General features: G+C 47.2%; 1 protein-coding gene across 1 annotated transcript; it reads right to left on the reverse strand.

The window, feature by feature from the left end:
• Positions 1-2,938: 2,938 nt before the first annotated feature.
• Positions 2,939-10,237, reverse strand: LOC115127393 (reticulon-4 receptor-like 1). The gene is made up of 4 exons (XM_029657008.2): positions 10,078-10,237; positions 7,822-7,958; positions 6,451-6,945; positions 2,939-5,911 (listed from the first exon to the last, which is right to left on the reverse strand). The coding sequence occupies exons 1-4, from the start codon at positions 10,235-10,237 to the stop codon at positions 4,925-4,927; spliced, it is 1,779 nt and encodes a 592-aa protein (XP_029512868.1). The 3' UTR covers positions 2,939-4,924.
• Positions 10,238-11,568: the final 1,331 nt, after the last annotated feature.

An 11,568-nucleotide genomic window follows, 5' to 3' on the forward strand; every position in this document is an offset into this window, starting at 1 on the left:
GAGAGGGACAGTAGAGACAGAGAGATTGATGGGGAACAGTAGGAGACAGGAGATAGATGAGAGGAGGACAGTAGAGACAGAGATTGATGAGGGAGAAACAGTAGGAGACAGGAGATAGATAGGGAACAGTAGGGGACAGGAGATAGATGGGAAACAGTACAGAGACAGGAGATAGATGGGGAACAGTAGGGGACAGGAGATAGATAGGGAACAGTAGAGAGAGAGGAGAGAGATGGGAGACAGTAGAGGAGGAGAGAGATGGTGAACAGTAGGAGACAGGAGGAGATAGATGGTGAACAGGGAGACAGAGATAGATGGGGAACAGTAGGAGACAGGAGACAGATGGGAAACAGTAGAGACAGAGAGAGATGGGAAACAGGAGGAGACAGAGAGATAGATGGGACACAGTAGGACAGAGGATATAGATGGGGAACAGTAGGATAGAGGGGAGATAGAGGGGAAGAAGTAGGAGACAGGAGGAGATAGATGGGGAACAGTAGGGACAGGAGATAGATGGGAGAACAGAGAGGAGACAGGAGATAGATGGGGAACAGTAGGAGACAGGAGATAGATGGGACAGGAACAGAGAGGAGACAGGAGATAGGGATGGGGAACAGTAGGAGACAGGAGATAGATAGGGAACAGAGGACAGGAGAGAGGAGAGAGATGGGGAAAGACAGTAGGAGACAGGAGAGAGATGGGGAACAGTAGGAGACAGGAGATAGATGGGGAGTAGGAGAGAGAGATCGATGGGGAAACAGTAGGAGACAGGAGATAGATGGGGAACAGGACAGGAGATAGATGGGGAACAGTAGGAGACAGGAGATAGAGGGAAACAGTAGGAGAGAGGAGATAGATGGGGAACAGTATGAGACAGGAGATAGATGGGGAACAGTAGGAGACAGGAGAGAGATGGGGAACAGGAGGAGAGAGAGAGATAGATGGGGAACAGTAGGAGACAGAGAGGGAGAGATGGGGAACAGAGACAGAGAGAGGAGATAGATGGGGAACAGGAGAGACAGGAGATTGATGGGAACAGTAGGATGCAGGAGACAGATGGGGAACAGTAGGAGACAGAGGAGATAGTAGGAGACAGGAGATAGATGTGGAACAGTAGACAAAGGGAGACAGGAGATTGATGGAGACAGTAGGAGACAGGAGATAGATGGGTCACTTAACAGTAGGAGATATTTCTTACAGGAGATTGATGGGGAACAGTAGGAGACAGGAGATAGATGTGGAACAGCTAGTTTAGCCAGCAGTGTCTGATGGGGAACAGATAGCAAAGGAGGACATACTGATGGGAAAACAGTAGGAGACAGGAGAAAGATGGGGAACAGTTTAGACAGGAGAGATAGATGGGGAACAGTAGGAGACAGCCTTGAGATAGAGTGGGGAATATTAAATAAACACAGTCAAACAGGGGGAAGATAGACTTTAATATCTTTAGTAGGAGACAGGAGATAGATGGGGAACAGTAGGAGACAGGAGATAGATGGGGAAGAAGTAGGAGACGTGATAGATGGGGAACAGTAGGAGACAGGAGATAGATGGGGAACAGTATGAGACAGGAGATAGATGTGGAACAGTAGGAGACAGGAGATTGATGGGGAACAGTAGGAGACAGGAGATAGATGGGGAACAGTAGGAGACAGGAGATAGATGGGGAACAGTAGGAGAGAGGAGATAGATGGGGAACTGTAGGAGACAGGAGATAGATGGGGAACAGTAGGAGACAGGAGGAGATAGATGGGGAACAGTAGGAGACAGGAGATAGATGGGGAACAGTAGGAGACAGGAGATAGATGTGGAACAGTAGGAGACAGGAGATAGATGGGGAACAGTAGGAGACAGGAGATAGATGGGGAACTGTAGGAGACAGGAGATAGATGGGGAACAGTAGGAGACAGGAGGAGATAGATGGATGGGGAACAGTAGGAGACAGGAGATAGATGGGGAACTGTAGGAGACAGGAGATAGATGGGAAACAGTAGGAGACAGGAGATAGATGGGGAACAGTAGGAGACAGGAGATAGATAGGGAACAGTAGGAGACAGGGATAGATAGGGAACAGTAGGAGATAGGAGATAGATGGGAAACAGTAGGAGACAGGAGATAGATGGGGAACAGTAGGAGACAGGAGATAGATGGGGAAGAAGTAGGAGACAGGAGGAGATAGATGGGGAACTGTAGGAGACAGGAGATAGATGGGGAACAGTAGGAGACAGGAGATAGATGGGGAACAGTAGGAGACAGGAGATAGATGAGGAACAGTAGGAGACAGGAGATAGATGGGGAACAGTAGGAGACAGTAGATAGATGGGGAACTGTAGGAGACAGGAGATAGATGGGGAACAGTAGGAGACAGGAGATAGATGGGGAACAGTAGGAGACAGGAGGAGATAGATGGGGAACAGTAGGAGACAGGAGATAGATGGGGAACAGTAGGAGACAGGAGAGGGATGGGGACCAGTAGGAGACAGGAGATAGATGGGGAACAGTAGGAGACAGGAGATAGATGGGGACCAGGAGGAGACAGGAGGAGAAAGATGGGGAACAGTAGGAGACAGGAGATAGATGGGGAACTGTAGGAGACAGGAGATAGATGGGGAACTGTAGGAGACAGGAGAAAGATGGGGAACAGTAGGAGACAGGAGATAGATGGGGAACAGTAGGAGACAGGAGAAAGATGGGGAACAGTAGGAGACAGGAGATAGATGGGGAACTGTAGGAGACAGGAGATAGATGGGGAACTGTAGGAGACAGGAGAAAGATGGGGAACAGTAGGAGACAGGAGATAGATGGGGAACAGTAGGAGACAGGAGAAAGATGGGGAACAGTAGGAGACAGGAGATAGATGGGGAACTGTAGGAGACAGGAGATAGATGGGGAACAGTAGGAGACAGGAGAAAGATGGGGAACAGTAGGAGGGGGGACTGAATTGTGCATTGTTTTATCAGATAAAGAGGTTGAGAGGATGTAACAAAAAAAGGAAGTAAAATGTTTTCTTTTTAGTAAACAAACAAAACAATGTAATGGTAAAGGAATTTAAAGAAAGATTGTCCCCTCATCAGGGGAGCAGAAACCCTGTTTTCATTTCTGACGATGTCATTAATATTGTTATTCTCATAATAAATTATTAATATTAGAACTGCAGTTAGTTAGTCCTCCTGTTGTCATTGTTAATGGTACAGTTCACATCATTGTTATTACGAGCATCGTCAACTTAGCGTTTCATTTTCCCGAGGCACAAAAGCTCCAGTAGTCCAGAGGGATAGCAGTCCAGCAGTAGTCTGTCTGTCTGTCTGTCCATCGTCCTGTTAATTCCCTGCTACTTTAGAAGTGATTGTCTTTCTCTTGGTTCCCCCACATCCATTGACAAGAACAGCAGTCATTGTAGAGGGAGACATTTTAGCAGTTATATTATTTCCAAGAGAGAGGTCCAAGTTTTGCCATGCTCGATTCAAAATGTTTTTATTCGTATAATCTTTTATTCATTACAGAAGTCATTTAAGGTACACATATTGTTTTTGTTTCTTCTCTAGTCTTGTTGGGCAGTTGTTTTCCTTTGATGTCCATTGATTAGGACAATATATAAATGTTCCTCACATTCCAATGAGGAAGGGATGCCCACACTAAAGAGCATTCTGTTTAGCAAAGCCCAAAGCCTCACTGGGAAACTGAGAATAGCCAATCTGACCCTTAACCCCTAAGGCTCTGCACCCTGTATAGGGCTCCATCTCTAGGTCCTCTTTACGTCTTGGCAAAATCAAACAAACAACATTTGAGACAAGAAATAGACAGATCCATCAATATTCACAGCTTCCTTCTCGTGGGGGACACACACTGGTTTTGAAGGAGATGGGAGTGGACCACAGTCCCACTCACCTCCATACAGATAATTAGCAGCTTGGGTACATTAGCTTAAAACGTAGTAGCACATGTAGAAAATGACCTGGAGCAGGTAGAAAGGCAGGACATTCAGAATTTATAAAGCAGGATGTAAATAATGTAGAAATACTGTAAAGTAGGTAGAAGATGTATAACTAGCTCGGGGTCAATGTTACCTGGACATGGAGCAGAAGTGACCTAGTTATCATACTGTACCTGGAGCTGACTGGTCTGTTTGTGTGCTGCTCTTTCAATTGCTGTTTCTATAGTGTTCCATTACTTCTGCTAAGAAGTGAGCGTTGCACATTGCTTTTCTGATATGGAATGATGATTTATGAGCGGGCAGCTTCCTGCATATCTCCCTGTTGATGAGCAATACCCTCGAATACCTCGGCGGCCCAATTCTATGGAGCAGCTATTGGCAATTAATGTCATAAAAAAACATTTGGCAAATAATATGAAACACAAGATTGGGCTAGACTTCTCTGTGATGGTTTCTTTCACCACGTCATCTGTTTTCTATTTCGCCCCTCAATAAGGATTTATAAACTGTGAACTGATAATTAAAGTCTCCAACACTTTTTCCTTCGAGTCTATCTGTCTCATAGCTACATTTCTGCATTTGCAACGTCTCTTTTCCCAAAAAGTTTGGTTACCTGCACTCCAGTAGTCGAAGACAGAACTCAGACAGAGAGGCCAAGACAACAGGAAATGACAACATAATGGCAACAGTGGCAGTGCAAGCGTGTTCTGTTTTCCTTTTGTCTTTCCTCACTCCCTGTCCCTCACACATCCCCGTCCCTCACACATCCCCGTCCCTCACACAGCATCGTGAGTCTTTTCACATTTTATGTTGATGATTGAAAGTCTATTTGAGTCTAAACAGTGAAGCTCCCTACACAATGTTTTACACACACAACCACATACACACAAAGTACACACACACACACACAGGCCTTGTTGTGCAGGAGCTAGAGCAAGTCTGAGGACTGCACTGTTGTTGTTTAGCCAGTATCTATTCCCCCCCTCTAGGTCAGCGGAGAATATGGACAATGGTCACGGGCAACAAAGCTCCCAGTATGGTGCTGAGATGCACTAAGGGCTGGGAGAACATGGCCCTATTGGTGGCTTGTTGCACCCCACTAGGGGGGCGAACAGTGGTCCGGGGAGGGCACTTATGCTTCCTCCGCGTGATGGTGCCATCCGGGGACGTGTGGTCATATTTGCCCCCTTCAAAATCAGGCAAGGAATATTCTTTATCGGCCATCTCCTTTAAGGTATGCACCTCGTTCTGCCCCTTCCCCTTGCCTCCCCTGACACGCTGGCGGGTGCAGTTCCGAGCACGGCCTGGCCTCTGAGGGGGCGCCACCCCAGGCTGTCCCTCTGATCCCGGGGCCTCCCCGCTTATGGACGGGGGCGGATGGGGCAGAGGCGAAGGCGGCGAGGGGTAGTATGGCGCCTCGTGGTGAGGGCTGTGGGGGTGGGAGTGAGGCGGTGGCACCGGGTGTGGCTCCTTCTTCAGAGACACCTTATCAGTCCCGGCCCAGGTCTTGCTCTGGTGTAGGGACTCAGAGCCAGAGCAGTTGGGGAAGTCCTCCTTGCGGAGCTGCTTGAGGTCCTTCCCAGCCAGCTCGGCCGGGGCCTGACAGCCTACGGACGAAGTAGAACCTCTGAAGCGTTTGAGCCAGTCCCACAGCGACAGGGCCTTGCAATCACACTCCCAGGGGTTGTCGTTGAGGCGCAGGTACTCCAAGGCAGGCAGCAGTGCCAGGCAGTCTCCAGACAGCTCGGTCAGTGAGTTGTTGAACAGGTAGAGGGTGGTGAGGCGACGCAGGTCGTGGAAGGCCAGGCGGTCCACCCACTGCAGCTGGTTGTGGTGCAGCAGCAGGCGGTCCAGGGCCCCCAGCCCCCGGAAGGTGTTCTGGTGCAGCGACCACAGACGGTTCCCATGCAGGAACAGGTGGCTCAGGTTGTGGAGGTCCACAAAGATGTCATCCTGCAGGAACTCCAGGTGATTATCCTGAGAACAGCCAAACACAGCAACATGGAGAGGTTATACACCTTCAGTACTCTGTAACACTGTACCTACCAACATGTTGCTTGGTTATAAGGTATGTGGCTACTATAAAGTAGGACAGAGAAACCACAGCTTAACAGCACTGGGTATACACTACCGTTCAAAAGTTTTGGGTCACTTAGAAATATCCTTGTTTTTGAAAGAAAAGCACGTTTTTTGTCCATGAAAATAAAATAAAATAGATCAGAAATACAGTGTAGACATGGTTAATGTTGTAAATGACTATTGTAACTGGAAATGGCAGATTGTTTTATCTGCCATTTCCAGTTACAACAGTCATTTACAACATGAACAATGTCTACACTGTATTTCTGATCAATTTGATTAAAAAAATGTTGCTTTTCTTTGGAAAAACAAGAACATTTCTAAATGATCCCAAACTTTTGAACGGTAGTGAATAAATGTATATAGATTTTTTTTATTAGAATTTATAATGCAGAATTGTTTCATTTGACTCAGAGTGCCATAGAGCCCCAGTGTACCTGTAGGTAGAGATACTGCAGGTTGCGTAGCCCCTGGAAGATGTTACTGGGCAGCGCACTGAGCCCACAGCGGTACAGGTGCAGAGCATGGAGCCGGCCCAGCCCATGGAAGGTGTCTGCAGCCAGGGAACGCAGGTGACGGTTGTCCCCCAGGTCCAGCTCCTCCAGCTGGGCGAAGCCGTGGAAGGTGGAGGGCTCGATGTAGGTGATGTTGTTGGAGTAGATCCACAGTGTGACTGTGGTGGGACTGAAATGGCCCTGCAGCAGCCGGTGGATCTTGTTGTTCTGCAGGAAGATGCGCTCGCTGTGCGGGGGAATGCCTTCGGGGACGGACAGGAAGTTGTGTGCCTGGCAGCTGACAGTACTGGGCGCGGTGTAGCAGATACAGTGGTGTGGGCAGGACCAAGAAAGCTCCAAACCACAGAGAACCAGCAGGAATTCCAGCCTGCAGCCTGGAGAGAGGACAGAGAGAGGAACACGTATAAGAGGACATAGCTACATTTAGTCTGGGGTTTGATTCTGAATTTAAATTCTGCCGTCTGACTTTGATGTCCACTTCGGAACTTGAAAGGAAAGAAGAATGGTTTTTGGAATATTATTTTCAATGACGTCGAGAAAGATATATTGGGGGAGAGGAGAAATACTGTAAGTGGAATCAAAGTGATAAAAGAGTGAGATATTGACTAGGAAGACCGAAGGGCAAGGGGTAGGATGATAAAGGAGATGGGAGATATGGAGACAGCCAGGTCAGGAGTAAACAGTATGAGAGATGATGTGGGGAGGCCAGACCAGAGAGAGACTGTCAGATATATCTATATTACAGAGTAAAACGTATTCTGTCCTGATAGATGACTCATGCCAAGTGACCTGTTGCTATCATAGATTTTCTGGCTTCACGGAGTGACATTGGGCCTTTGAGGAATTCTGCTGCTATTGAGCCACTCAATACAAATGTGGACATTGCATTACTCTCTTGGCTCAGTATCCACAACTCCAAATCCTCTGGTGTCTAAGTCGGTTCCAGAATGAGGCCTGTGTTGCTCTTAGAGTCTGTTCAAGATCAGTCCAAACAATAACATGAGCTTCAGTTGTACGCTGTAGTTAGTTCCTCAGGAAGTCTGATTGGATCTATATTACAGGTACGCCTCCTGCACACACAACATTTGTTTTCTCAGTTTTCCAATATTTCCTCACCTCTGGGAGATAGTAGTCATAAGAGGAAGTTAATCTGTGTCTGTCAGCTCACTACAACTCTACTATACTCAGAACCATAGTCAGAGAGAGAGAGAGACGTGTGTGTGTGTGTTGTAAATCCCCTCTCATTAACCAGTCCTTTACTGCAAGGATTAGAAAATACCTGTCAAAGCACACCTGTGAAAGCGGGGGGGATAAATGGGGTGTGGAATGCTCACTTAAAGTTATGTTAAGTTTCTCAGAGACAGTCAGACTTCCTGCTGTTTGGTGACACGCTTCCATGGCCCCGTAGTGTGACTTATCCATCTGCTGATCTACAGGGGGAATCAACCAACAGGAGAAAAGCAGGAGTCTTTCCCCTCGTAATGACATTTGACAAGCGGTGGCTGTGTTCCCTTCAATTCATTATTCAAGGCATCATGGCACTCATTCACTCCCTCTAAATGATACGTTTCTGTTGCCTTTTAACTCGCTGCTACCTAATCCCAGGGCTGCTACACTGGAATTCAGGAGCAGGGAAAGTCTCTTTAAGGACAGGAGACAGCATAGACAGATGTATGTATCTGAATATTCCTCCTCCTCCCCAAAGTGTGTTGAAGCTGTGACATTCAGCGTCTGACTTCACAGACCTTCTCAGTGTGTCGGGTCTGGTGACCGTAGCGGAGAAGAGGAAAGGAGTGGTGTGCCGTGTATCATGCTACTTGAACAGGGGCAGAAGCCTCTCCGCTGCCCAGAACAGGCCCTGTAATCCTGTTTGTCAACTCTGCAGCTGGGTGACAAACAACTAACAATGCATCCTCCCAATCCACCATGCAAACATACTCCTGAATACAGGTCCTCTCAAGGTTGAACTGTGTATAAAACTGTTGAACAGTATCACAGAGTACTACACTGATTACAAGATTTGGAAGAGTCCTTGATAGTCATGTGTCGCACACAGATGCATTTGGTGCCATAGTGCCGGAGGGGAAAGGACTATGCACTTTGGTCGGGGGACACGGCACAGCCACTGCCATCTCTGCCCTTGCACGAGAGTGGAATCAGTGTCGGGACGCATTACATGGTTCACTGCATTGGGGCACACATCTCCCACTCCTGTAGGCCTGCCAGTAAAGCACTATACCGGGACCTATCACAAAGCCAAGAGGAATGTCTTAGACGAAAACAAGAGGATTACAAAAAGGACAAAACTAGAAAGGGTTATTCTTATTCCTTTTTCTAAAATGTATTAAATTGTTGTGAGAGGATCAAATAGTGGTCATTTTACTTCCACATTACATTCCACTCTTTTTCAGTTTGTTTATTTCTCTCTCCCTATTTTCTCTTTCACTATTCTATTTACAAGGAGATGTATTGAACATGGCACTTGGCTAAATGAGTAGAAACATGCTGGATGCTCCTGGGAAATAAAGGTTGGGAGGATGTATCAAACAGAGACACAGACTCAGACACAGTCAATGGATCACCCTGTTTAAGGAATATTTCAATGTATCACATTGCCGCCTATTTGAAAAACAGCTTTATATTCATAATATTGACATCTTTCCTATTTACCAACTGTTCTTTGGCTCGCCTTTTCCCATTTTAATGTATACTGTACTTCATACACATGGTATTGGCATTGATCTCCTGACACAAACAGCACTGTTTATGTCATACTACAGCTTCACCCTGCTCCACTTTGTGGACTACACTGCTTTTGGATGCTATTTACTTAAGATAAACTATGTTTAAGCTATGAATCATTGAATGGCCCAAGTAGATGGTTTCCTTATCTGTTCCATTATCCACCCAGTACCTCTTCCTTTCACCTCTCAGAGCTGCCGTCACACTCAGGCCTGTGATTCAACTTTTCCGTGCCTTGCTTTTTTAAATTCACATTTTGCTTTGTGCGTGTCTTTAATAGAGCTTGGTATCAACCATGACACTGGAAAATGATGAGAGTGAGATAAAGGGAGAGGGGGGGGGGGGGGGGGTGCGTAGATCCTACTTAGATAGGGAAAGAATTTGAATCGGGCCCAGATGCTAATCAAGCTTTATATGGAAAGATCCCCCTCCTTCCCCATAGATATGTCTTCCCCCTCCCCTCTCCGTCATCTCCCCCCCTTCCCCAGCATGTCAGAACCCAGTAATTAATTCTTTACTCAGAATAATCTACCATCTTATTCATTTTCTCTATCCACGCCTCAGATAATGTGTAGAGAAAACCAAACAGTACAGTAGTGTCTTAACATTATATCTCCTGTCCTCTCCTTTCACAACCTCTCCTTGGACCAGGATCTGTTCCTGTTTAGCATCCCTCCCCTCCTGTAGCAGGGGAAACAGCAGCTGTTGATGTAGATGCCATGGAGCTGCTTAAAATAACCACTAAGCTTGTCTGTGTCTCCGGTGTGAGAGACGGGAGGGAACGTGTGAGCTCCACCCTCGCCCTACTTTCAGGGCACAGCGGCATACTACGGCACAGTGGCATGGCACGGCGGCTGTCTCCTCCGCAGCTGGCATCAGCTAGACTTTTTCCACTAGAGACCATGCGCTCCACACCTGCCACCTCACTGATCTCATCACCCCCCGAGCCATTGTGGATACACAACATGCATTCACACACAACAGGTAGATAAAAAAGGTTGTCTAGGAATGACTGAGACAGATCACGTAGTTCTAGTCAGAGTTGAGAAATGTTTGTTAGGTGAGCTATTGACAGACAGATTTAAACTGAGAGGAGGTACATGAGGACGGCGTAGTGCAGCCGTCATCAAATAAAAATGCAAGAAATGAATGTTTCATAATCATAACAGCATTGTTTGCTCACACAATAAGCCATTCAGCCTTAGTTGTATTATATAAATAGCTTTGGACACACACAAGCAGAATAAAAGAGGTTCTGAAAGAGAGATAATATGTTTCTGGAAATGTGGCACCGCAGCTATTTCTGGTGCTGACTCTCTCCCTCCCCCCTCCCTACTGACTCCACCCTCCTAGGACCAGTCTCTCTCTCCACCCTCACACGACCAGTCTCTCTCTCCACCCTCACAGGGCCCGTCTCTCTCCCCACCCTCACAGGACCAGTCTCTCTCTCCACCCTCCTAGGACCAGTCTCTCTCTCCACCCTCACAGGACCAGTCTCTCTCTCCACCCTCACAGGGCCCGTCTCTCTCCCCACCCTCACAGGACCAGTCTCTCTCTCCACCCTCACAGGGCCCGTCTCTCTCCCCACCCTCACAGGACCAGTCTCTCTCTCCACCCTCACAGGGCCCGTCTCTCTCCCCACCCTCCCAGGCCCATCTCTCCCCCCTACCCTCCCCACCCAGCTGACGAGAGATGCTGTTAATAGTTTGTTACTGGGGAGAATGATTTAACAGCCCGCTATTGGTCCTGACGGTTGACCATGTGACCCCGCGGTCACCCAGTCCCTTTATTCCTAGTCGTCACCGAGGGGAAAATAGATAAATAAATGAAGAAAATAAAATGGTTCTGGTCCCTAGACAGTGAGAAGTGACTGTGTAGAATATCAATGAAACATAGTTCACACTAAATTTGCCCTCATGAATAACACATCTCTGCTAATAGGAAGGGATCGGTCTGCCTGTCTCTCTACCCACCATTACACTGGACAAACTCAATTTCCTGTTTCTCTCCAAGGACCCTTGATAAGCGTCCCCTGCTATTGCCTGACCATAAATCACGGCTTAGCCTGATTTCCTCCATAAAGGTGTTTACAGTCATGGTCATAGATACACAGCGAGTTGGACCACTTTAATAATGGCAAAGCAATAAACTAAGCTATTGATTGAACAGGCTCATTCTTAGCTGTAGAGCGTCAGCTGAAAAACACGGAGGGAAAGAAAGGCTCTGTATATAATTAGCACCCTGTGGAGCTCTGTGATGTTTTGCCTTGATAAGACATTGTGTAGGTGAATCTGTTTT

The sequence above is a fragment of the Oncorhynchus nerka genome, linkage group LG14, assembly GCF_034236695.1.
Source record: "Oncorhynchus nerka isolate Pitt River linkage group LG14, Oner_Uvic_2.0, whole genome shotgun sequence".
Lineage (NCBI taxonomy): Eukaryota > Metazoa > Chordata > Actinopteri > Salmoniformes > Salmonidae > Oncorhynchus > Oncorhynchus nerka.

Bases quoted from the DNA above. Each gene is read 5' to 3' on its own strand.
- LOC115127393 (XM_029657008.2), bottom strand. From the start codon at position 10,237: ATGTTGTGTATCCACAATGGCTCGGGGGGTGATGAGATCAGTGAGGTG. The intron at 7,959-10,077 runs GTAGGGCGAGGG...TTCCCCCTGTAG, and splicing joins TATGCCGCTGTGCCCTGAAA to ATCAGCAGATGGATAAGTCA. The intron at 5,912-6,450 runs GTACACTGGGGC...GGCTGTTCTCAG, and splicing joins TGCAGTATCTCTACCTACAG to GATAATCACCTGGAGTTCCT.